At 55.9% G+C, this 24,333-nt stretch overlaps 4 protein-coding genes across 9 annotated transcripts; 3 read left to right on the forward strand and 1 right to left on the reverse strand.

The window, feature by feature from the left end:
- The first annotated feature begins 804 nt into the window (after positions 1–804).
- On the forward strand, positions 805–2,915 carry CHCHD10 (coiled-coil-helix-coiled-coil-helix domain containing 10). The gene is made up of 4 exons (XM_023646763.2): positions 805–1,093; positions 1,350–1,569; positions 2,449–2,596; positions 2,709–2,915. The coding sequence occupies exons 1-4, from the start codon at positions 1,053–1,055 to the stop codon at positions 2,726–2,728; spliced, it is 429 nt and encodes a 142-aa protein (XP_023502531.1). The 5' UTR covers positions 805–1,052; the 3' UTR covers positions 2,729–2,915.
- On the reverse strand, positions 2,886–5,549 carry C8H22orf15 (chromosome 8 C22orf15 homolog). 4 transcript variants are annotated; one of them, XM_023646760.2, is made up of 7 exons: positions 5,423–5,549; positions 5,221–5,345; positions 4,573–4,659; positions 4,352–4,489; positions 4,048–4,122; positions 3,806–3,962; positions 2,886–3,033 (listed from the first exon to the last, which is right to left on the reverse strand). In XM_023646760.2, the coding sequence occupies exons 2-6, from the start codon at positions 5,243–5,245 to the stop codon at positions 3,823–3,825; spliced, it is 465 nt and encodes a 154-aa protein (XP_023502528.2). In that variant the 5' UTR covers positions 5,246–5,345; positions 5,423–5,549; the 3' UTR covers positions 2,886–3,033; positions 3,806–3,822. The 4 variants fall into 4 exon arrangements, with proteins under 4 accessions (XP_023502528.2, XP_023502529.2, XP_070131355.1 ...); XM_023646761.2 differs by having other exon boundaries at positions 2,886–3,073; XM_070275254.1 differs by lacking the exon at positions 4,352–4,489 and having other exon boundaries at positions 4,586–4,659.
- Positions 5,550–8,835: 3,286 nt separating this feature from the next.
- Positions 8,836–10,440, forward strand: VPREB3 (V-set pre-B cell surrogate light chain 3). Its single transcript, XM_001490310.5, has 2 exons — positions 8,836–9,263; positions 9,992–10,440. The coding sequence occupies exons 1-2, from the start codon at positions 9,215–9,217 to the stop codon at positions 10,300–10,302; spliced, it is 360 nt and encodes a 119-aa protein (XP_001490360.1). The 5' UTR covers positions 8,836–9,214; the 3' UTR covers positions 10,303–10,440.
- A 1,224-nt stretch (positions 10,441–11,664) lies between these two features.
- On the forward strand, positions 11,665–20,141 carry ZNF70 (zinc finger protein 70). Of its 3 annotated transcripts, none has more exons than XM_005612336.4 (2): positions 11,665–12,030; positions 14,646–20,141. In XM_005612336.4, exon 2 carries the CDS (start codon positions 14,725–14,727, stop codon positions 16,069–16,071), a length of 1,347 nt encoding a protein of 448 aa, XP_005612393.1. In that variant the 5' UTR covers positions 11,665–12,030; positions 14,646–14,724; the 3' UTR covers positions 16,072–20,141. The 3 variants fall into 3 exon arrangements, with proteins under 3 accessions (XP_005612393.1, XP_014597430.1, NP_001243851.1); XM_014741944.3 differs by having other exon boundaries at positions 11,665–11,806; NM_001256922.1 differs by lacking the exon at positions 11,665–12,030 and having other exon boundaries at positions 14,725–16,071.
- Positions 20,142–24,333: the final 4,192 nt, after the last annotated feature.

Genomic DNA, 24,333 nt, shown 5'->3' on the forward strand with positions numbered 1-24,333 from the left:
GCTCTGCTGTGGGTGATTTCATCCTCCCCACAATCTCGGTGCCACGAGGTCCCCCCAGGGCACACTGCACAGTGACAGGGGAGGGGAGGGAAGTCAGGGCCCCTCCTCCTCACGGGTAATAGTATGACCACTGCGCAGTCATTCAGGAAAGATATAAAAACCTCGAGTTCCTGAAGGGCTGGGAAGCGTCCTCATCCCGCGCCTCCACCCTCCCCTTGGCCCGGAACAAGGCGGTAAAATCGCGAGGCCACAGGATTCAAACCTGCCCGTGCGCCTCCATGCATTCAGGTCAGGCCTTTGGGACGGACGCGCTGCTTGAATGTCGCATAAACGCTGTCAGCGTCCGACGCTGCATCCGTGGGGCAGGGGGCTCAGGGGGAGTGCAGGGCCGCATGGGGGCCTCATCGCACTCTGGGCGGGGGCAGCCCGCGCCTGCCCCGCGTTTTGGCCGGGGTGGAGTCGAAGAGAAGCTCCGGACGCACCCTGGCGAGAGTCCTGGGGACGGGTCGCGCTAGATCTCCCCCAGAGGTCTCTTCCCCGCTTTAGTCCCCCGCACACCCCGCGACCCTGAGACCACGCCGAAATCTGCAAACCCCGTCTGATAGGAGGGGGAGGAGCACAGCCTGGCCTGGCGCCTCGTGCCCCACTCTGGCTGGCCTCAACCCTTCGCCACCCGTCTCCTCTGCCCTGGAGCTCTGACAGCACCAGCCCCACTCCTTGCGCTCCGCGGGGGTCTCTGAAGGCCCTGGCCCGTCGCCCCTGAGTAAGCCCTCGGCGCTCTGTGACTCTGGCGCGTGTCCCCAGGGCCCACACTGCTCGATCCAGTCCCAGGGGAGGCGCAGTGTCGAGGGGATGCTGGCAAGGAGGAGTCCGGGGTACCCGCGGGAGGGAGGAGCGGCTACACTCCTGGCACCTCCCGCTGGGGGCGTGTCCCCGGGGCCCCGCCTCTTCGCGCCTGCTGGGACTAGCGCTGCCGCGTTCGTCCCTGAGACAGAACCGCTGCCACCGTCGCCGCCTCTGACTGTGCTGAGCCGGGTCCCACCGCCGCCACCATGCCCCGGGGGAGCCGCAGCGCGGGTGCCCGGACAGCCAGGTGTGAGCGGGACAGGGGCCCCGTGGGGAGGGGGCTCGGGACTCACGGGCACTCCCCCAAGGGCGCATTAGCGTGACCTTGGCGACTACTGCGCCATCTTGGGGGGGAGGGGCGCGGGCGGCGCAACACGTGTCTAAAACGGGGTCGCCCATCCCTCCGGGAGGAGGAGAGGGGCGCATTTCCAGGGGCTGCAGGCCCCTGGGGTTCCTGGCCTGGGGTCGGGCCGGGATTAACGCTGCTTCCCCCAACCCTGCAGCCGCACCGCCGCGCCCACTGCCCACCCGCCCGCGCACCCGCCGCCCTCGGCCGCTGCCACGGCCCCCGCGGCGTCGGGCCAGCCGGGTCTGATGGCGCAGATGGCGTCCACGGCCGCCGGAGTAGCAGTGGGCTCAGCTGTGGGACACGTCGTCGGCAGCGCCCTGACCGGAGCCTTCAGCGGGGGCAGCTCAGAGCCCGCCCAGCCTGCAGCTCAGCAGGTGGGCAACGGGCTCGGGAGAAACTGAGGCACGCGGCTCTCAAGGCCACATAGCAGAGAGCTGCTGGACTGTCCCGCGAGGAGTGTCCAGGCGTGTCCGGAGCTGCCTCAGGCCCAGGACTTTGCCCAAAGAGATCCTCTTCTTCACGTTGCTGTGGGCCTCCTGTCACTCACAGGCAGGCTCTTCCAGCCCCTCCCCCCCACTGAGGCCAAGGTCCCTAGACTCCCAGGGACAGACACCACCAGCCCTTTAGAGATGGGAAAACCCAGACCCTTAGGGGCTCAGAGACTGGCCCAAGGTCACCTAACCCTAATAGAGGGGAGGGATGTAGAAGTTCCTGAGTCTCCACTTTTCTCACTCCAGGGCAGGCACTGTAGTCTCTTGACCCAAAGGCACAGGGTAGCGTTTGACTCTGAGACCTGTTCCCTGCTGGCCTGTCCCCCACTGGCACCCCACCCATCCTGAGCCAAATGCGGGCTTAGCGGGTCAGGACTTATGAGGATCAGTGTGGCTGAGACAGGAAGGTGCCAGAACTTGTGGGAATGGGGCTTATACTCCAAGAGGACAAGCAGAGCGCTGGGCTTTTCTAGGTGTTTCTCCCACTCCCTCACCTGCCCAACGTGCCCATTATGAAGCAACAGGGAATTGCTATCTACACCGGCACCAGCATCAGCTGAGTGGCTCTGAGGGGGCTGTGGGCTTACCTTGTTTCACAGATGGAGCAGCTGGGTGGGCTGGCCCTGGGTCACTCATCCTGCCTGGAACCCTTGGGGCAGCCAGGCTGGGGATGTGGGGAGGGGCACCCGGCCCCCAGCTTTGGAATCCACCTCTGGGTGCCAACCCCAAGCTGACCTTGCTGCCTCCTGCACGGTACCCCAGGCCCCAGCTCGCACTGCCCCCCAGCCCCTGCAGATGGGACCCTGTGCCTACGAGATCAGGCAGTTCCTGGACTGCTCCACCACTCAGAGTGACCTGTCCCTGTGTGAGGGCTTCAGCGAGGCCCTGAAGCAGTGCAAGTACAACCACGGTGAGCGAGCTGCCCCTGAGCTGGGGCTGGGGCAGGGGGAGGTCGGTTACAGGCAGTCCGTCTTCCAGCACTTTTGGGCTGACCAGGGACCTGTGCCACTCTCCCTCCGCAGGTCTGAGCTCCCTGCCCTGAAGAGACCAGTGCAGACTGGTGCAGATCCGCGGGTAACCCTGCGCCACCTCCACCCTTTCACCGACAGCCAGACCACTGCGTCAGATTGTACCCATGTAGCTGGGACTAGGGGTGCAGAGGGGGTTTCTCACCCCACCAATGACCCGAGACACAAATGTGCAATTAAAAGAGTTTATTTTAGACCAGAGCCTGCTGTGTGTCCTCTCACTGGCCTGTCTGCCAGGAGCACCCTGGCTGACAAGCTTGGGGGGGAGGATGGATGTCACACTGCAGGGTGGACTGCTGCTTCACCTTAGGCTGGCATCCTGGGTGGGGAGGGAGGAGCCTGCTGTAAGCCGACAGCCTCTGGCAGTCCAAAGGGAGGTGGCGAGGCTTAGTGGGTGACCCCAAGGTCGTCCCACTCTGGGGGCTGGAATCCCTGGAGGATCTTATCTCCTTGTCTCAGGGGCGCCTGCCCCCTCCACCCTTCTTGTCGCTGCCTCTGGGTCCCTTTCTGTGCACCCACATCCTAGGGGCACCCCATGGCCTTCAGTCTGTCAGTGACCTCTGTCTGACCTTGTCCCTCTTGCTGATAGAGCTTATCAGATACTGCAAGAGGAATGCTGCTGGGCCCCCGGCTGGCTGGTTCTGATCACACAAGGCAGAGGCCACAGGCAGCCCCCTTGGATCTGGGTCCGGCTCCGCCACTTGGCTGTGGTGTGCCCGGTCACAGGGCCTGCTGGAACAGGAGCAGCTCCTTCAAACCCCGAGCGGACCTCGCCATCACACTGTGTGCTGCTGCCTTCATTGAGTTGTCAACAGCTCTGCGTTGAGTGCCTATCATGTGTCAGGCCCTGTTCCAGCTCTCCTGGGCACTGAGGGTGTTCCTGCCCTTGGGCACTACTTACACTCCAGTTGTAGTGAGGGCCTGTCTCCTGGGACAATGTGTTCCACCTTGTGGCGGTGGGGGGGGGGAGGGGGTGTGCAGAGTCGGGGCTTGGCATTGGGGGTCCACCTCTCAGCACATGTCTATCCCCTGGGAAGGGGCCCCACTTCTGGATGCGAGTATCCCCCAAGATGTCCATGTCTCCTCCTTACCTGGCTCCTGGCCCCCACTATCGGGTCCTGGGTGGCAGGGAGCCCACCCTTCGGGGCCTTGAAGGAGGGCCTTGCTCCTGGTGGCCATGCCGAGTGCCCATGCGCCTCCTCCAGCCATCGCCCATGGCGGGTAGGCCCGACAGCCAGCGCAGCTCCTCTGCAAGGCCCAGGAAGCCCTGCCTGTCCAGGCTGGGGAGAAGGTGTCCCCCCCCCCCCACCCCAGGCTCTACCATGACACTCACCTGCCAGCTCTGGACACCAGTCATCCAGCTTCTCCAGTAGGGACTCATAGCGAGTGGGAGCCCCGCCCTCACCCTCTGGAGGGAGGAAGAATGGCTCACCGGCCTGGTGGGCCCCACCCCCACCTTTCACTCTGACCCTGTTTGCTGCCCAGGCTGGTGTCAGGACAGCGCATTGGATGGGAAGAGTCAGGGCTAGGTCCCGGGCAAAGTGGGGGGCTGAGCAGAGCCTTGGGCAGTCTCTGGACTGCTGCCCGCCTCTTACCTTCCAGCATAACTACAAGGGAGAGTCTTGGGCCCCACTTACTGATGGTCTGCACAAGGACATAGGTCACACGCTCCTGCAGCAGGGGGCTGCCCATGGAGGGGGCTGGGGAAGCCCCCTCCTCCAGACCCTCGACCAGGCTCACCAGATGCCCATCCTCAGCCAGGAGGGCGATGGTCGCTGGGAGGGAGGCAGGGCAGGGCTGGTACCCCTGCCTGGGGGCCCTTGGCCCTCCTCCCCATCACCCCTCCCTTCCCACTCACTGCCTGGGGGCACCTGCGCTCTCTGCCTCAGGTGGGCCGTGAGAGTCACCAGGCTGCACCAGGGGTTCACCAGCTCCCGGCAGCCAGCTGTGGGGGAGGGGCAGAGGTGAGTGAATGGGGCCCTCTGCCTCTCCCATCTCTTCCCTAAGCAGAGCAGGGAATGGGTCTATGGGACTAGGGCTGTACCCCTACACCCATTTCCTGAGATGTTGGTGACTGGGGCGCACAACCCATGCCACCTGCACCTGCCCTGACCCCCCTCCTACTCCAGTCCCGCCTCCGACCAGAAAGGTGGAATCTCCAGCTGTGGCTAGAGTTTCAAGTGCCTCATGCTCCCTGAAGCTTGAGGACCACTGACTGAACAGCAAAGATATGGTGCAGTTTAAAAACATGCGCCATTGGGGCGTGGCAGGAGCTGCTCGGAGAGGAGCCTTCTTGAATTTCCAGGACAGGTTTTCCCCTCAAAGAACTCACTCCAGGCACTCACTCTGCCTCCTCACAGAGCCCTGCCCCCAAATCCCCCATCCCCTTCCCCAGATGCACCCCGTTCCCCACATTGCCTCCCCACCCTCCCCCAGGGCAGAGGGAAGCAAGCCTCTGAGTATACCGTCCCCCCACACATCTGCAGGGACAGGGGACCCCGCTTACCTCCAAACATCACGGTGATAAACATGTCTGCAGAGGAGATGAGATAGGTGTGGCCTTTGACGCCCCAACCTCCGACTTCTGACCAAGGAGGGAGCTGGGGCTGAGATCTATTCCAGGGTGGGGTCCTGCCGAGAGAGATATATATGGGTGGGCGGGCCCAGGTGAAGGTCCCTGCTCCCCCACCCTTGGGGCTTGGCTCTACCAGCCTGGGGTGGGGGGGGGGTCCCTGCAGCTAGTCCAGCCCCTGGCCTCTTCCTCCTGATCACTGGCTCAGAGCAGCCAGAGAGACTGAGGTCGTCCCAGCTTCCAAGCTGGTCTCCATGGCAGTGGCAGCTGCCAAGACGTCTGGGCAGGAAATGCCTTCTCCCCAGTATCCCAGTAACAGGATCTGGGCTGGGGGGAGGGGTGTGGGCATTCCCTGAGGCAGAGCCATAGTGGGGGCTCGACCCTTGGGACCCAGGGATGTCCAGAGACTGTACCTCCCCACCAGTAGAGACAGCGTTTCCAGGCTGAGAGAGGGGGAGTTTCTGGGGGTGGGGCGCTGGCCCTTGGGAAACCTCCTGCATGAGCTGGCAGCACTGTGGCCCTTGCCAAGCAGGGCATCCTCACCAACCTAGAAGGCTCCCTCCCACCTCAAGCCCCCCCCCCCCCCCCCCCGCCCTGTGCTTCCTTTCTGTCCCCTCCCTCTGCCTCCTCCTCAGTCTCACCTCCCCTCTCTTTTCTTCTGCCCTTTTTTTTTTGTGAGGAAGACTGGCCCTGAGTTAACATCTGTGCCAATCTTCCTCTATTTTGTATGGGGGATGCTGCCACAGCATGGCTTGATGAGCGGTGCTAGATCCGTGCCCAGGATCCGTACCTGCGAACCCAGGGCTGTCAAAGCGGAACGTGCAAAGTTAACCACTACACCACGGGGCTGGCTCCATTCTTTCTTTCCTTTTTTGGTCAAGTTTATTGAGCTATGATTTACATACAGTAAAATTCACCCTTTTTAGTGTTTTCGAGTTTTGACACGTCTCATAGAACCACCACCAGAGTTGGGATGCAGAACATTTCCGTCACCCCCCAAAATCCCTTTGCACCCTTTGGTAGTTGACCCCAGCCCTAGCAATTGCTGCTTTGTGCCCTGCCCCTGCCTTTTCCAGAATGTCCTATGAAGGGAGTCATACAGCACGGGCCTTTTCAGTTTGGCTTCCCTCACTCAGCGTAATGATTGAGATTCCCCTGGGTGGCCCTGCTTATCAAGAGTCCCCTCCTTCTGATGGCTGAGGAGAGCCCCCTTGTCTGGATGAACCAACTTTGTTGATCCATTCATCTGCTTTTATTCTGGGTTGTTTCCATTTTGGGACAATTATGAATAAAGCCAAGATAGACAGCTGCCTACAGGTTTTTGTGGGAATAGAAGTTCTCATTTCTCTGAGGTACATACCGTCAGAGTGTAGGTTTTACTTGATAAGAAACTGCCTATGTTTTCCAGCGTGCCTGCATCGTTTTGCATGGCCCCTCTTTCTGTCTGGTTGTGGCTGGGCCTCCTGGATTCTTAGCTTTCCCTCTCACTGGCTCTCCCTCTGTCGTCCTCCTGTCTCTCACCATCTTTCCCTGTCTCACATTTGTCTGTCTCTCCTTCTCTCCCTCCTCCTTCCCCACCGTCTCTCCCTTGTTCTCTTTCTGTCTCTAGTTCTCACATTAACCCATTTCTCTGCCTCTCCATGTGTCCATCCTTTCTTTGACTTTTTTCTCTCCCTCTCTCTCTCCATCATCCTATCTCTTTCCTTCCCTCTACTGCCTCCCCTCTGTCTCTGTGTCTCTGGTTCTGTCTCCTGCCCCCTCCACGAGCCTCAACCAGCGATGAGGCTGTTGGTTCCGCCCTCCTCCCTCTGCAGGCACAGCTCTGGAGGAGGGGGAGGCCTGGATCCTCCACGCAGCTTGCCAGCGCCCCACTCTGCCTCTGGAGAAGCACTTTCCTCAGTGCCTCACCTGGTAAAAGGAGGTGAGACACCTCGACTCAGCAGAGTTGGTGAGAAGGTTAAACAGGTCACTCTTTAAAGGGTTACCTTGATGCTCAGCAGGCAGCATGTGCTCAGAATCCGCACTGTGGGAACAGGCAGCACTTCCCAAGTTGATGGGCACACAGGGCCCTGTCTTTCTTGAACACCACTGTGTCCACTGTATCCTGCAGAACACAGCTCAGGAGTGGAGTGCAGCCGGATTCCAGAAGAATGGCCACTCAGGGCCTGGAGCCTCCAACAACTGTCACTCTGCTGTCTAAGGGACTCGTCTCAAGAGCCACCAAGGAGGGGTCTTTCCTCTTGAGTGCTGTGCAGATGCCCTAAGGAGGTGTTAGGAATGGAGTGGGACTTACTGGGGGGTGTTATAACCTTCCTGTGGGGCACTCTCAGGGCTGCAGATAATGACAGTGCGCGGTTTTAATAGTTTTATGATTATCTAGGTATGGTAAGGCCAACAGATCAGGAGACAATTGCCATTGAGAAAATAGTTTGTTCCCCACAGATCCCAAGAGGATCCCTGTGATGTGCCACAGCGGGACCACACGGGGCAGCATGGGGCGGGGGTCAGGAGGCAGAGGGAGAGGGGACCTGTGGACAAGAGCCTTTATTGTGGTTTCTGAGACAAGGAACAGGCAAGGCAGGGGAAGCAGGCTCAGGATGGGTTAGTTTGAATGACGTCAGGGCTCTGGGGCCTAGGGGCTCCCCAGCTGTCTGGTACCTGGCCCTGGGTGATGAGCACAGGCAGACAGTGGAAAGTGAGGGAGGAGGTGGTCGGGCATGGGCTCTGGATTGGCTGGTGTGCATTTGAAAAGTGTGCTCTCAGGCAAGTCATTTACTGTCTCCAGGAGCTGGCTAGCCATGGGAGGGTCGGTCCTCCAGGATCAGCAAGGCCCCAGATGTCAAAGCTGCAGACCACAGAAAATAAAAGCACGATTAATACATGCACTGTGCCCAACACTGAGCAAATCAGTCCTATCTTTGCATCTTCACACCCTCAGGCTGGCACTATGCTCATCTTCGTTTTCCAGATGAGGAAACTGAGGCACAGAGAGGGGAAGTAACTTGGCTGAAGTCATGCAGTTAAGAAGAGGAGGAGTTGGGATTCAAGTTGGAATCCCAATTTGGGTTGAATCCTGACTGAATTCAGCTCCCCTCCATCTGGCAAATTAAAGGAACTGACCACGTCAAGTGCTGGCGAGGATGTCTCTGGAACTCTCTTACCTGCATGGGGAGGCAGGGTGGCACACCCGTGTTGGGAACACCAGCAGTATCTACTAAAGCTAACTGGACACGTGCCGTAGCCCCTGGCAACTCCAGGCCTGGGTGTCTGTGCAGCAGAAATGAGCACACAGGTGCACCAAAGACACTAACGAGATTGTTCACAGCAGTTTTATTTGTAATGGCCCAAGACTGGAAGGCACCCAAATGTCTAATAACAGGAGATGGATAATCTAACTGTGGTTTATCCACACAGTGGATTACACACAGCTATGAGAATGAATGAAACATTGCTGCGCACACATGGGTGACTCATAATGTTGAACAAAAGAAGCAGGAACAAAAGAGGACACATTAACACTCCGTTTAAAGTTGCCATTCGGGAGCAAGCAAACTGATCTAAGTAATCAAAGTCAGAATGATGGTTACCCATGGGGGCGGAAAGGCTGCTACTGATGCAGGAGGCGCATGAGGAAGCCTTCTGGGCAGATGGAAAGGTTCTAAATCTTGGTCTGGGTAGAGGTTGCAGGGGTGTGTGTGTGTATATATATATATACACATATACATATATATAAAATCGTCAAGCCAGACGCAAGTCTTGTGGCTACACTGCTCGTGAGTTAGACTGCAGTGGAGGAGCAGCCGCCTGCTCTAAGGCCTGTGCGGGCTGATTTGCATGTCCCGTCGTGGGCGGCCTCCCCTGCCTGTGCCCTGAAGCACCTGCAGCACACCCAGCAGAACGACTTCTGCCTGCCTCCCTGCCTCTGGCCATGGCCCGCTGGCGGCTGGCCCTCTTTCTGACTGGGGTCCTCCTAGCAGGTGAGCCCTCCCTGGGCCTGGCTCACCTTGGGGTGGGGTGGGGCACAATGCTGGCTCCAGAAGGCCCCTGAAGGAAGCAAACTGATGTGGGCAAGGGGAGGGTTCTGGAAGGGGCATCGAGGTGGAGGGGAGAACTGGTTACATGTGACTCTGCCCTAGACCTGGGGCAAGCCTCTCTGTGTGGGTCTCAGTTTCCCCATTTGTGAGTGATCAGATCACTAGGGTCCCTTCAGACTCTGACTCTTTGGGTCTCAGAGGAGACCAAAGCTGGTCACCTTCTTAGTTTTTCACAGGGAAGCTGGTGTGGGCTGATACCTACCCCACAGGACCGCAGGGACAATCTAATCCTGAGAAGGTCCCCAGCAGCCAGTTACCTGCGGTTGAGAGGATGGGAGGCTTCCTGGGGGTGGTTGGCCTGTAGCCAGGGTTTGGAAAAGCCAGTGTGACTCTGCAGGGCAAGGGGTGGGAGTGGGCAGCAGAAGGACCTAGAGGTGCCCAGTCCCACCCTCTGAACTCTAGGCCCTCAACTGAACACAGATCCTTGGGGATGTGGCACTAATGGGGACATAGAGGTCGCCAACTCTGCACCCCATCCAATGCTGATCCCATTGCATGGAGCTATGAATGCTTTGGGAGCCAGAGTCTCCTTGGAGTCTGACGAAGGCTTCACGGAGCAGGGGTAGGAGGGAAGGGGCCAGGCCAGGCCCGAGCAGGTCTGTCTCTCTCAGGTTCCCAGCCAGCCCTGGCCCACCGGGAATCACTGATGGTCTTCCCAGGCCAAGTGGCTCAACTCTCCTGCACGATCAACCCCCGCCACCCCATTGGGGACTACGGAGTGTCTTGGTACCAGCAGCGGGCAGGCAGCGCCCCTCGCTACCTCCTCTACTACCGCTCAGAAAAGGACCACCACCGATCCCCTGACATCCCTGACCGCTTCTCAGCAGCCGCCGACGCAGCCCACAACGTCTGCATCCTGACCATCAGCCCTGTGCAGCCCGAGGACGACGCAGATTATTACTGCTCCGTGGGCTACTTCTAGGGGCAGGGTGTGGGATGAGCGCCTTCTGTCTGCCTCTCACTTCTGCCCCTGACCTTGGGCCCCTCTCTTTCTTTGAGCCTTGATCTTCCTCCTCTGTAAAATGGGTTAATAATATTCAACATGCCAACAATAACTGTTTGGAGGGCTGTGAGATCCCTGCTGAAAAAGTGACTGTGGTGGGTCTGGGGCTGTGGGGGCAGGGATGCTGGGGATTACTGCAGAAGAGGAAGCACCTGAGACCCTTGGGGCGGGGCCCAACCTTGCCACTGGCTCCCAGGGGGCTGAGACTCCGGGGACGGAGGAGCTGGAGGGAGAGAAAAAGGAACCAGCTCTTGCCCTCCCAGTTCTGCACGGTTGGCTGTGGTCCAACGCTCACGGCGGGACTGGACTGGGTCCTTGTGGAGCCCAGGCTGCTGCCTTGGGCGGAGGCAGCCCCAGCCTACTCCTTGACGGGGAAGGGAGGCAAGTGTGCGTGTGTGTGTGGGTGTGTGAGGGGCACTCAGAGGCACCTGAGGGCCAGGGTGCAGGGTGCCGATGGCAGGGGCGTAGTGGACAGCATCCCTCCGCTCAGGAATGTGCGTTCTCTTGGTCCCATGCGATAGGGCTGTGGCCCCCGGGGGAGGCTCTCCCACAGGCGGGGCAGGCACCACCTGAGCACCAGCGGACCAAGGCGGGAGCAGCACGGGTGGAGGGGCAAGTCTTGCCATCAAAAGCAGAGCTGAGCGCCCGGGAGTGAGGTGGGGGGTTCAAGAACACACCCCTCTTCCCCGCCGGTTCCCCTAGAGGAGTCTCCTGTCTGGAGGTCATCCCCCAGATGCGCTGGGAGTCCCGCCTACACTCTAAGCCATCTCCAGGGCCCTAAGCGGCCCCTCCTCTCATCTCAGTCTGTGGGGGCGGGGTGCGCAGGCCGGGCCAGGGCCACCTGGGAAGGGAGGGTGAACCCTAACAGGACCCTGGGCCTGTGCGGGGTGCTGGGCTCCTCAGCTCTGGGAGCCCCCTCTCCTGAAGACCCCAGAGGCCCCAGCGGCCTCGGGCTTGCGCCACCCCCAGGGCAAGTGCAGCGGGAACTGGACGCCAGCCTGCGGCTCTCGGCCGGCCACCCCTCCGGGCCTCAGTTTCCTCCTCGGCACTCCTGCCAACGCCTGCCCCGCCCAGTTTTCCCCACAGCCGTGCCGCGCTTTGCGGACAGCCCAGAGCCACTGCGCCGACTGGAGAGACCCTCCAGACCCGCGTCCTTCCTTCCCCGAGCCGGGGGCCGCAGGAGACAGGGCCTGGCGCGGCGGGCCACCGAGACGCGGGCCCTCCGCGCGGCCTAGAGCGGTCCCGGAAGTGCCCGCGGCGGGGGGCGGGGCGCGGGGCCCTGGGGCCGCCACGGGCTCCGCGTCAGCAGCCGCCGGAGCGAGGCCGCGCCGGCCGCGGGTGGGAGCAGCACAGGTGCGGCCCGCCCCGCCCCCCGCCCGCGGCCCCGCCCCCCCGGCGCAGGTGAGCGGCCCCGCCTGGCCAGGTGAGTGGCTCCGCGTCCGCAGCCTGCCGCCTGTCCTCCGGCCGAGGGCAGCATGCGGGGGCGCCGGCGTCGCCACCCAGGCGGCGTGTGCGGGTCCGCGGCCGCTCGCCGGCCTCCAGCCAGGGAGCCGTGACCAGACGGGGCTGCCCGGGGTCCAGGCCCTGGGGCTCCCCGGAGGATGGGGTGACGGATGCAGGAGGAGCCCGGGGAAGGCCCCGAGAGAGGTGGGAAGCATGGGTTTCCAGACCTTTGAATTTTCGGTCCGAAATATTTAAAACGTTGTTGGGGACAGATAAAGGAGTGCCCCAACTTTTAAAAAAAAGTGGGGACTTCAGCGTGTAGGGGGCACACAGTGGGAAGGGAGAGACCCTTGGGGAGGCAACCTCGGAAGCACCAGGACTGAAAGGTGGGCTGCGCAGTTGCAGTCCACGGACACCAAGAAAGAGGAATCAGAAGGCGTGAAAATTGGGGGGAAAAAGAGCTTCAGAAACCAAGGGAATGAAGCGGGGTGCGGGCATGCGGGCCGGCAAGATGGAAACCCTGGGGCATCCAGGTTGGCAAGGTGGGTTTAGTGAAGGAGGGCCTTTTTCAGTTTTTCAAGAGAAAGTCAGAAATCTGCCGAGTTTTCAATATTGGCAGCTAAGGCAAACAAAAAGGAAAAGTCCAGCTCTTTGAGAGCCAAGCAAAACGAGTCTGTGGCAGGATCCCCAGGCTGCCAATTTGCAGTCTCTGAAATGAAGGGTTTTGGGAGGGAGGTACTGGTGAGCAGTGCCAGAGGGATGGGAAGGAGCGCACCGAGGAGACAGGGCTTGGCAAGAAGAAGGTCGTTGCATGCTGGAGTTGAGTGCCCACCGAAGTCCCACTGAAACTGGAAACTTGAAATTTGTCTCGGTGCCATACACAGTCATATGATTTTCCTTGGCAACATTTCACATCCTAGGAGGGATGGCAGAGAAGGTTGGTCCTTGGCAGCTGTTTGCAGCAGGGAAGGAGTGAGGATGGTGACGGGGGGCAGAGAGATAGTGACTCCGTAGTTAGACCCACCATAGATAGAGAAGGTCTAAGCTAGACGGGGAAGGGCTGGGACGAGAGGAGGAGAACGGGCCCGCATAGGGGGTTGTTAGACTTGGTGAGGGCCCGTGAGAACTGGACAGACTGGAGATTATGGTTGCAGAAGAGGGGAGAGAGGACGAGTTGAAGTGATCAAAGAACTTTTGAGAATACTTTAGTTCTGTACTTTTTGCACAGCTGGCCTTTCCACTGGCTGGAAATTCATTGAAAAAAATAATTTCCAAATAGGAATGAGCTTCATCGTGAGTATTCTGATTAATTTAGTATGCTGTTTGAGCCAGTTATTCTCTAAGTTTCAGTGTCGTATAGACTTTGTATAGACTTGTGAGGATTAAATGAGGTATGCTCATTTATGAGCTCATTATGCTCGTAAAAGGTCTAGTATGCCAGCACACAGTAGGTGCTCAGTTAACACGAGCTGTTGTTAATTATTGTGGTACCTGAGATGTGTCCCTTTAGCTTCCCCAGTAGTTTCTGAATGGGGTTCTGAGGGCTCCCTCAGAGGCCACCATAGTGGGATGGGGGCCTGAGTGGGGACTTCTGGCTGCCTTCCTTTACTCCCCCCTTCAACTGGAGCAGCTCTCCTTTTGTCTGTTTTACTTATTTCTGTCTCCCAGACAATTGATTTATTTGAATAAAGAGTTCTTTGGCAAAAAAAAAAAAGTATCAGTCAGTTCTAGCACAAAAACAAACAGCTTTTCCTTCATCCAGTCGTTTATTTTTTCATCAAATGTGTGTGTGGAGACTGTGCCGTTGTGCTGGGGGCCAGAGATTCCACAATGGAGGGCAGGAGGGAGTTCTCGGGCAGTGGTGGGGAGAGTCCCCTCAGTGATGTTTGCCATCCAGGCGGTGAGTGCTGTGATGGCCTCTGGTCACTAAGGGGGCATGCCTGACGTCGTCAGTCTGAGGGTGCAGAGAAGAGAGGACATTTGACCGAGGCTGGCAGGAAGAGCCAGTGGCTGTCTGAGAATGGGGGAGGACCTGGTAGGAGGAGGAAACAGCAGTACAGATGAGTTGTTGAGCTGGGAGGTGAGGGGTGTGTGGAAGCTCCAGGCTGGAGACGGGGCTGGAAGGGCCAGGCCTGAAGGGCCTTGTGAAGGAGTTGGGCTGCCACAGGAGAATAAGAAGGGAAATGATACGATCAGGCACTTGTTTTGGGTGTTTGACGCTGGTGTCAATGTGGAGAACAGACCAGATGGAGGAGCAGAAGCTGGAGGTGGGAGGCCAATCTTGAAACAATCCTGGGGAGTCACCCTGAGGCCTGAGCTGCAGAATGGCAGCGAGGGCAGAGAGGCAGAAACCCCTTCGACAAAGCCTCAGGCAATGGACAGGACGAGCCATGTGCAGTGAGAGAGTGAGGAGGTGTAGCGGATGCCAGGGTTCTGGCTTGGGCACCCGGCTGGCGGGACAGAGTGCAGCTAACCTAGTGTAGGAGGGAATGTGTGCACACACTCTCTCTTCGAACAAAACCTCGCCCCCGACATCCTCTGGTAGCTGAGTCTTGTCCGTGTTCCACAGTGGCTGCACTTCCTGTTCTAGCCCACCTTTCTGAACACCCTCAGCCTTTAGAGTCTAGACACCACGGTGTGGCGATTGTGTCTGTCTTCCTTGCAATTGTTTCTGGTAAATCAAACTTATCTCTAACTCAGTGGGGATCATCTCCAGGGCAAGACTGTGTCTTATACTTATTTTGTTATACCCACCATAGAAGGAGGCACACACTAAGTGCTTGACTTGCTGGCCTGACAATGTCCCTTTTACTTTTCAGATTGTGAGAACAGTACGTGTGTCCCAAAGAAGAACGTCTTTCAGGAAATACAGTCGTTGGGGTTGATACTAGATTCACGATGGAGGTTTCCCCAGCAGCCAAGCTTGGTGAGACCTTTGTGTTTGAGGACGGGCTAGAGATGCAGCCGGAACTTTTCCCAGAGGAGGACCTGGCAGACCCTTTTCTTCGGGAAAGGGGTTTAGAGCAAATGGCTGTTATCTACAAGGAGATCCCTCTTGGGGAGCAAGACGAGGAACACGATGATTATGAGGGGAATTTTAGTCTGTGCTCAAGCCCTGTTCAGCATCAGAGTATCTCACTAGTAAACAGAGACCAGGATGACGAAATATTTGGCCAAACCTTGCTCCAGAAATCAGACCTTAGTATGTGTCAGATAATCCACGATGGAGAAGAACCCAGTAAACAGGATTGTGAGAAAGCGGGCAGGGGGGACTTGGGACCTCATGAACCTCACAGAACTGCACAACCAACAAAGCCCTATGCGTGCCGGGAATGTGGGAAGGCCTTCAGCCAGAGTTCACACCTCCTCCGACACCTGGTGATCCACACCGGGGAGAAGCCCTATGAGTGCTGTGAATGTGGGAAGGCCTTCAGCCAGAGCTCACACCTTCTCAGACATCAGATCATCCACACCGGGGAGAAGCCCTACGAATGCCAGGAATGCGGGAAAGCCTTTCGCCAGAGCTCAGCCCTCACGCAGCATCGGAAGACCCACACTGGGAAGAGACCCTATGAGTGTAGGGAATGCGGGAAGGATTTCAGTCGGAGCTCAAGTCTCAGAAAACATGAGAGAATTCATACTGGAGAGAAGCCTTATCAGTGTAAGGAATGTGGGAAATCCTTCAACCAGAGTTCAGGCCTGAGCCAGCATCGGAAAATCCACACCCTAAAGAAACCTCACGAATGTGATCTCTGTGGGAAAGCCTTTTGTCACAGGTCTCACCTTATTCGGCACCAGAGGATTCACACTGGGAAGAAACCTTACAAATGTGAAGAGTGTGGGAAGGCCTTCAGCCAGAGCTCCAACCTCATTGAACATCGTAAGACCCACACTGGCGAGAAACCCTACAAATGCCATAAGTGTGGGAAAGCCTTCAGCCAGAGCTCGTCCCTCATTGAGCACCAGCGGATCCACACAGGGGAGAAGCCCTATGAGTGCAGCCAGTGTGGGAAGGCCTTCTGCCACAGCTCTGCCCTGATCCAGCACCAGAGGATCCACACAGGGAAGAAACCCTACGCGTGCAATGAGTGTGGCAAAGCCTTCCGCCACAGGTCAGCCCTGATCGAGCATTATAAAACCCACACCAGAGAGAAGCCCTACGAGTGCAACAGGTGTGGCAAGGCCTTCAGGGGCAGCTCGCACCTTATTCGGCACCAGAAAATCCATGCTGCCGAGAAGCTCTAGAAGGACAAGCTCACCCCAGAGCTGGAACCCTGTCCTAGAGGGAGCCCACAGCCAGTTGCTGTGTCTGTGAGCCCACCTCCCTGATGACAGAGCTGAATGGCAACGCGCCAACCCCAGCGCTCCTGCACACCCACAGAAGCAGCCAGGCCTCCGTGGCCCCTGGCAAGTGCCCAGCACCCAGCAGGTTTACTGGGGTGATAGGAAGGCCACCAGAATGGAGGTGTGCCCAAAGAGCCAGCCGTCAGCCGCCTCATTCTCACACTGGACTCCCAAACCTGTGAGATTGAGTTTTCCCCTCTCCTCGCTTTTGCCAGGATCTAGAAGAATAAAGGTCAGTGGGAGAAACTTGAGTTAAACCCACAAAACTGGCAGATGAACTCTTTAGCACCAGGCTGTAGTCTGGCAGTTGTAGGAGACAGAGACTGTGCTCACAAGTCCAAATCAGCTGAAGAAAATGAATCCAGAGGCAGATACATCAGCAGCAAAACGGAATCTTCCACTGGCTTGGGTGTTAATGGGGACAACCAAAACAGGGTACAGAACAAAGGCAGGGTCTGGAAGGATTCGTCTGGGATTGGGGGTGAGGGTGGCGAGCCCCCGATGTGGTCTCTTGATCCTCGTTCCAGGTTAGAGTGAGGGCGGTCTCTGCACACGGCCTTTTCACGGGAGAGTAGAGCATTCGTCCTGTAGGCCAGAGGATGGTGACGCCCGGCTCTGGCTCACCCTGGGCTCTAGGCATTAGTGCTCTCCAGGACTAATCCCTCCAGAAGAGACCATGGCGTACCTTGGACATCAGCAGGGCCCGTTTCTGGTCTGGCGTGGCTACGCATCGCCCTCTCCGCTCTCCAGTGCCAGGGATGTAGGAAGAAGGTGATTCAATCGGAGGTCTGGGTTCATGTCTTAGTTCTGCCCCTCCTACCTGCCTGACCTTGAGGAAGCCCCCAGGCTCCATTTCCCCATCCGTGAAATGAGCACAGTGGGACCCGGCCACATACCTCAACGGGTTGGTGCAAGGCTCCCGTTCAGAATGAGACCACACAGAAAAGTGCTTTGGTAACTGGCAATGGAGGATGGAGACCCAAAATGAGCCCTGCCCCATCCAGATATGCTTTCCCCGCAGACTGGAGAGGCATCCCTGTCTGATTGCCAAAATGGGGGTGGCGGCGCCCTGGGCTGTGGGTGCCCTGTGATGGCTTCTCACCCACAGATGTTTCCCAGACACCATGCTGAGCCTCCCTGCAGCTGTGGTGAGGTCCTTGTCGTCATACTTCTCCCTGTCCTCCCCACTGTCAACTGTTGCTCACCCAGGCATTGTTTAAAAAGTAGCAAGCCTGCGTCCAGCCTGGACCAATTCAGTCAGCATGCGCAGAGGTGGGGCTCAGATAGTGGTGTGTTTTTAAAGCTGCGCAGGTGGTTATCACGTTCTAACACAGAGCGGGCTGTGAGCCCTATGCCGGGCTCACGCGTCCCCAACACCTCACAGATGCCAGGCCGCCTCGCCCTGACTGAGCAGAGCCTGCCGGCTGTTCTGTCCAGGCCCCTGCCCCATCCCACAGGAATGGGCTCAGGCAGTGACAGGTCTGGCCCACTGATAGGTGTTTGTCCCAGGCCCTCAGGCCTTCTCGTGGCCCAGGGATCTCTTTAGTACTGGCTTTCTCTCCCCCGGCTCCTCAGAGCTGGTGTGGGGAGGAGGCAGGCTGGGCTAGTTTGAAGTTTTCCAAGTTGATGGCTGGAATCCCATGAACCCACCGTGGGAGCCCTGGTAATTTCAGCTAATCAGAAGCTCAGCTGGGCAGTTCTGTGCAGTTTTGGTGACTAAAAATGGGAAAGCCATAATTGTTGCTTATTAAAGTGGGCCTTGGTAGGCCAGAGATTTCAAAATGACAGGTCTGACGGGCTAGGGAGATCACAGTGGGCATCCAGGGGTGAGAGCGTGGCTGTTCCTCTTTCCAGCTCCTCTTTGCTATGTGAGTCTGTGAAACATTTAGCCAGCACCCTGGGGTCCCCCAGAACCTGCTGGACTGGCCTGACCCGGTGGCCCAGGTGTTGTCTGCAAGCGGCCTTCAGTCATTTACTAGGAGAAGAGAGAATGCTGAGACCCATGCTGGGTGTGGGGGGGACAGCAGGCCCCCCAGCCAAGATCTACCTCCCTGACACGCCCCCCCCAACCCCCCCAGTCCACCTCATCCCCGGCCAGGCCTGTCCTTACTGGCAGTTGTCTCTTTCCTCCCTTTGATGTCTCCCTCTGAATACTTCGAGCACCCCAGCCAAATTGATTTTTCAAAGCGTCATTTTGCACATGTCACCACTCTCCTTAAAACCAACCTTCAGGGGCTTTTCTGCACTTAAACCCCCATCTCAGCCCATCTGGTTTAGCCCCTCTGAACAAGCCACGTGGTGTTCATGCCACCCTGTGCCCAGATGCCCTCTCCACTCACTCCCAGCTTCTCTCAACTCACTTTATGCTGTTCTCACATCTTGAAATATGCACTTTCTTTCTTCTCCTCCTCCACCCCCAACTCCTTTCTTCCTTTTGACAATTGACGTAACACAGAGATTAAGACCCCCATTCGGAGGGGTGCACAGTCTCACGTAACCATGGTGAGACCAGGTACTTTGCTCTCTTGGAAGTGTGAGCAGAAACTAGTTCTTCTGTTCAAATTCTTTTACTGTTAATTGTGTACTATTAAATGCTTTCATTTTACTTAGGTTCTCAAACTGTAGCATTATAAGAGGTTGTCCTAGTAATGTGTAATCGTCCTTCAATTTAGTTGTTGGTTGCTTGTTTTGGTTTTGTCGTCTTACCTTCTTTCCTTATGGCAGATGCTGTTGAGTGTCGTAAAGCTCCGAGTCTTGATTTTGTCTAATTGAATTGTTTGTCAAAGTATATGTTCTGCTCTTTTCTTTTTTTTACATTTCTAAGATTAATTATTTAGATACAGTTAATCATATTTTTAATGTTCCTAGTAAATGTAGGTACTTTGGTCTATGATTTTTTCTTAAAGTCACAGCTTTTTCTGCACTCCATAAATTTGAAATGTGGTGTTTTTTGTTATTGTATTAGGAATTTCCTTTTGGCCCAAGTGTTATTATTATTATTTTTTTAATATTTCTAAGTGGTGAATGCTTAGGTCATTGCTGTTATTTCTTATTATACATGGTGTCAACATTTCTAAGTGTCCATAGATACTTAGACACAGACAACTTCTCTGGGCCTGAATATATTATCAGTTTTTATAAAGTATTTGTCTATTCTCAAGAAATGTGTTTTTACTCTATCAGATCTATTTGTTAACTTAGTTTTAAAATTATTTTATTCATATCCACACTTTAACTTTTGTTTACTTCAGAGTTCTTACCCTGGGGTCCATGGACTGCCCAGGAGTCCAGGAGCATGCAGGGACCCCTAGGGAATGAAAAAGTTGTGTGGATATGTGCATGAACGAATTGTTCTGCGGGGGGGTCTTGAGCATTTGCCACATTCTGGAAGGGCTCTGTGACCCCAAAATAGTTAAGAACACTCATTTACCTGATCGAATTACAGTCGGATTTTGGGTGTTTTTATCTTTATGTGTTTCTATTTCACTTTAATATCTGTTTCTCTTTTATGTATGTTGTTGCTAAGTTAGTCTTGCAGTTATCTCAAATCCTTTTTGAGAAGGAGGCAGGGTATAAATTATCAATAAGTAAGGACCATGCTATTTGGGGCATGTATATTTAATAGTGATATATCGAAAACTGTGCCTTTTAGTGCCCTCTTTGCCTCTTTTAATGCTTCTAGCTTAAACTTCTCTTTTCCAAAAATCATAATTGAAGCCCCTTGCTTTTCTTGAATTTGCATTTGCATGAGAGTTTATGTAACTCGGCGTTTTGTTTTTTAAATTTGTGTATATATTTTGCTATATATCTGTAACTTATAAACAGCAAATTGTTGGATTTTGTTTTCTGATTCTTTCTGTAATCTTTTTTCTTATGTAAGAAGTTCTATCATTAACATTATTGTTTAGAGTAAGGCATAATTTATCTTCATCTTAATATTTTAATATATATTAACTCATTTAACCCAAAAAGGCCATGCTCATTTTCCCCTGTCTCTGTGAGTTATTAACCATATGTGGGTCCTTGTTTCTGTGTAGACTAGAGGTCTGCCATTGTGTGTGCCTGCTCCTCCCTGTCTCCCTCAGTGCCAGGCTCTGTCCTGAGTTCACTCTTCACATCACAGCCTCTGGCTTCAGTGTCCTCGTCTGTAACATGGAACAACGACGCCCCCTCACAGCCTTGTGGGCTTCAGAGGAGGAAGGACTGCATACCTGAATGGCAAACTGAGGGCGAAGATGATTATTACACTTTAGTATTTTGAAATATTTCTTTAATTTTCTGTTCTCGTTACTCCCAAAGTTCTTTCAACATAATTTAGAACTTGCATTGTGCTTTACGTTTTAGAAAACACTGCCAGATATAGGAAGGAACTAGACATCACAGACCATCCCTCCCTCCCTGAGTGAACCCACATGGTCATTTGAAGAGAGGTGCGGACATCTCATACCCCTCATTGTCATCACCTGTTTGTCCCAGGCTGGTCCCCATGGCAGGCGGGGGAAACACTGTCACAGCTGCAAACACTCAAGAAGATGGTCACTTCTGGCCACTCTTGTTGCAGGTGGGGAAACCGAGGCCAATGACTTACCAAAGGTGTGGCGCTTTAGTTTCAGATCTACCTGGCAGCCGTGGGGAAGAACAATTCTGGATGTTGTGCTGAAGCCCCAGCCAGCTGTTGCCAGAGCTGTTCTCAGAGGTGGCAAATGGTTTCGTCACCATGGGCTGAGGCGAAAAACAAATGCCCCCTGTCCACTCAGAGTTGCTTGGCTCTTGGGGACAAGGGGACATCTGCCAACGTCACACAAGGTGGATATATCTGCCTGAATGCCGACACATCGATTTACCCAGGGAGGGGAAGGAGAGACCCTCCTCTCGTGGGCGACCCGCATCTTCAGTGTCTAATTCACTCAGGAGACCAAACCCGAAGGCAGCCTGCTGAGTGTCAGCTGGGGGCGTCATGAGATGGACCATCCCTCCACCACTGGCCGTGCACTGGCGTAGTCGTCAGGATGCTGGTGGGGGCACGTGCTGAAGACGCTCCGATGTTTGCCGGCTCCCGGTGTCTTGCGTCTGCACGTAGCTGTCAGTCACTCAGCGCTGCGCGGCTGCCTCCTCCGCCCGCTGAGGTCTAGCGCGCCCTCTGGTGGCGGCCTGCACACATCTGAAAGGCTCTTAGGATGTCTCCCCAGCTGAGGAGGGTGTTGTCGGCTCTTAAGGCCTGCTTCCCTTTGCCACCATCCGTAGCCAGGCTAGCTCCTCTTCCCGCTAGAGATACCCGGCTGCACCTCTGTTTCTCCCCTCTGGGCCTCACTTAGGCCCTCCAGCTCCGGGAAGCCCTGGAGTGAGAGAGCGGGTCCCAAGCAGCCAAGCAGTAATGTGCTCCCTACGTAATCCTCATACCACCTCATTTCTCGGAAGAGGGAGTGGCACCTCATGTGGTTCTGGATGGATCTTTTCCCAGGACCACAGGCACCCTCAAAAGGAAAGAGCTGTCCTGGTTTGTGGTGGGAGTGGCAAGGGGGCACAGTTCCCCTCCTGGAGGCTGGTGGGACTTTATCTGAGAATTATAAATAAGGCTTGAAGCCTCTCCCTCCTATTGCTGCCCGTCCCAGAGTTTCCTTCCTCTCTGCCCATCTTCCTTTCTTCCTGACTGAGCCCTGGAGGGGAGGGGCCCACAGGTTTCACTGGTCACCGTGTCCCCCACCAGGCTGTGAAGTAGGCCCTCCACCAAGCATCTGCGGTGTGAATAAGCAACTTTCTCCTGCCCGTTCTGTGTATCAGCAATGCTTCTCAGCCCTCTTTCTATCGCCTGCCCTTTTCTCCAGACTTCTGATCTCAAGCCCGGAATCAGAGGCACCCGCCTCCTCTCCTTGTGCACCAGTCCCCCCAAGTCCTGCCCCTAATATCGCTTGATGCCACCTCCTCTGCTCATTTGATTGCTCCCGCCTGGGGCTGCTGCCACCATCACTGGTGCACTGCACAGCCCCTCCCTGGCCTCCCACCTCCTGCCTGGCTTCCCCTCCGGCCTTTCTGCCCTCAGTAGCCAGAGTGATAGGTCTAGTCTGCAGTCTGATGGGGTCACTCCCTTCCTCAAACACCCCTATTGGTTTCCATGGGAGCCCACAGGCCCTTGTGATCTGCCACCCGCGCCCCACCCAGGCCCTTGATGCTCCAGACACACTGAGCTCCCATGTCCCCAAACATGCCTTCCTCTGGCAGGAAGGGCATCCCTTGGGGGCCACCCTCTCCCATCCACAGAAAGAGCATGGGCTAAAGAGGGAGAGGCTTCCAGGGTTAGCTATGCTGAGAAGGCCAGGCACTCCCACGCCCCTCCCCAGCCTTGTGCTGTATTCTGGGTGTTAGGTGCAGTTGAACCAGGGAAGAAGGCCAAGCTCAGGGTCAGGGCCAGCACTTGGGTTGTTGGTGCAAATAACCCATTATCAATCTACAAATCAAAATTGAGGTGAGTTTATTATGAGCCAGGTTTGAGGAGTATAGCCTGCGACCTTCCTTCCCCAAGGAAGGAAGGGCACCAAAGAAGTAGGGTGTACAGAGTGGTCATATACCATCTTGGAACAAAAAGCATACATCACATATGATAGGAATGTCACTTTTACAATAGTCATGAGATTACTTTGCTGGCACAGCAGGTCAGTGGTCACAAGGTGAGCACAGCAAGCTAGTAATTAATCCTTAGTTCCAAGAAGGAGATGCTTGTCCTTAAGGAAGTGCCCATATCGGGGGAAGCTACACCCCTATCTTTAAGGGCACCATTCTTGTCTTTGGGACATTGTAAATGTTTAAAGCAAGTGCACAATGCATGCTCAACAGGCCACATCAGGCCCTTTTGGAAGAAAAAGTTCAGGCCCAACTAGTTTTAAGCCAAATGGCTTCTTCCTGTACTCCAATACGTCCTACTGCTTTCCATTTATATATCAGGTTAGTGGAGAAAGAGAAGAGACAGAGGGTCCAAGATAGGTGACTGCTGTCTTCTTATGTCTCACTGTTATCCTTTCACATCATCTTAACACCTGGCATAGTCACCATATCCTAAAAGGTACTGCCCAAAGACCGTGACTATGGTTTTGCCTGAGCCCTTATACTCCACAGCCCAACTCCCGACCAGGACACCCCAGCCTCGGGCAGATCCTCGCTGTGGCTCAAGTTCATCTCGCCCTTGGTTTCTTCCCTGATTAATGGGAGCTGGGGCCCAGCAGGAGTTTTGAGGGCAGCCTGGTTCATAGAAGAGCAAAATGGAACGAGTGGGAGTCAGTTTCAAGATTGAAACTGGAGACCCTGTCATTTCATGTTCTCAGGCACTGACGTGAGAGAATGCTGGCAGGAGCCTGTTTCCCCACAGTACTCGTGGAAAGAGGGGCGAAAGGGGGGAGAAGAAGAGACTCAACCAATCTGGGGACAAAGCGGGGGAACAGGCCGGGGAACAGCTGGGTCTCCTTGTCTGAGATCTCTACACAGTCTCTGAGGGTGTCCGTATATGACATGGGGTGGGAGGCCACCATGGGGCGCTGTGAGCCTGGCCAGGGCAGAGACCCAGAGCAGGACCCACCCCCTGCCTGGTGCTCACTGGCCTGGAGCACATCCACCAGCAGCCTCCCGCCTGCAACGCTGGCCACAGGAGCAGATCCCGTGTCTCCTTCTCTTCCCCTTTGCCCAGCCATTCTGCAGGCCTGAAGCCCAGACCTGGGGGAGCTCACCTCCAGCTGTGGGGCCCCAGGAGCCAAGCTTGGGGATCTTTCTGCTTGATGCCTGGGGGCTACCTGACTTTTACACATCTCTGCCTGTAATCCATGGAATGAGAGCACCATGAATGAGAACGTGTGGAGGCTTGAACAAGACAGTTAACGAACAACCTCACGGCCATCTGTGGAGCAGCGCGTGCTCCAGGTGCAGAACACACAATCTTTTCAATCACACATGGAACAAACGAGTTTGTGGTGCCCCTTTTCCCCCTGACCAGGATTCCCGGGCCTGTGACTCCACCAGCAAAAACACACGTCCCATCCATGCTACTTCAGGCTCTGTTAGTTTAGAGGTTTTAGCTTCCAAGAGAAAAATGAATGCTTCCTCCAGGGACACAAAGAGGCCACCCCCTTGGCCACCTAGGCATCTCGTGCCAGTGAACAACAGGCATGGGGCGATCGG

The sequence above is a fragment of the Equus caballus genome, chromosome 8, assembly GCF_041296265.1.
Source record: "Equus caballus isolate H_3958 breed thoroughbred chromosome 8, TB-T2T, whole genome shotgun sequence".
Lineage (NCBI taxonomy): Eukaryota > Metazoa > Chordata > Mammalia > Perissodactyla > Equidae > Equus > Equus caballus.

Bases quoted from the DNA above. Each gene is read 5' to 3' on its own strand.
- CHCHD10 (XM_023646763.2), top strand. From the start codon at position 1,053: ATGCCCCGGGGGAGCCGCAGCGCGGGTGCCCGGACAGCCAG. The intron at 1,094-1,349 runs GTGTGAGCGGGA...CCAACCCTGCAG, and splicing joins GCGGGTGCCCGGACAGCCAG to CCGCACCGCCGCGCCCACTG. The intron at 1,570-2,448 runs GTGGGCAACGGG...ACGGTACCCCAG, and splicing joins CCCAGCCTGCAGCTCAGCAG to GCCCCAGCTCGCACTGCCCC.
- ZNF70 (XM_005612336.4), top strand. From the start codon at position 14,725: ATGGAGGTTTCCCCAGCAGCCAAGCTTGGTGAGACCTTTGTGTTTGAG.
- C8H22orf15 (XM_023646760.2), bottom strand. From the start codon at position 5,245: ATGTTTATCACCGTGATGTTTGGAG. The intron at 4,490-4,572 runs GTGAGTGGGAAG...CCTCCCTCCCAG, and splicing joins AGCGCAGGTGCCCCCAGGCA to CGACCATCGCCCTCCTGGCT. The intron at 3,963-4,047 runs GTGAGTGTCATG...TGGGCCTTGCAG, and splicing joins CTGGTGTCCAGAGCTGGCAG to AGGAGCTGCGCTGGCTGTCG.
- VPREB3 (XM_001490310.5), top strand. From the start codon at position 9,215: ATGGCCCGCTGGCGGCTGGCCCTCTTTCTGACTGGGGTCCTCCTAGCA. The intron at 9,264-9,991 runs GTGAGCCCTCCC...TGTCTCTCTCAG, and splicing joins GACTGGGGTCCTCCTAGCAG to GTTCCCAGCCAGCCCTGGCC.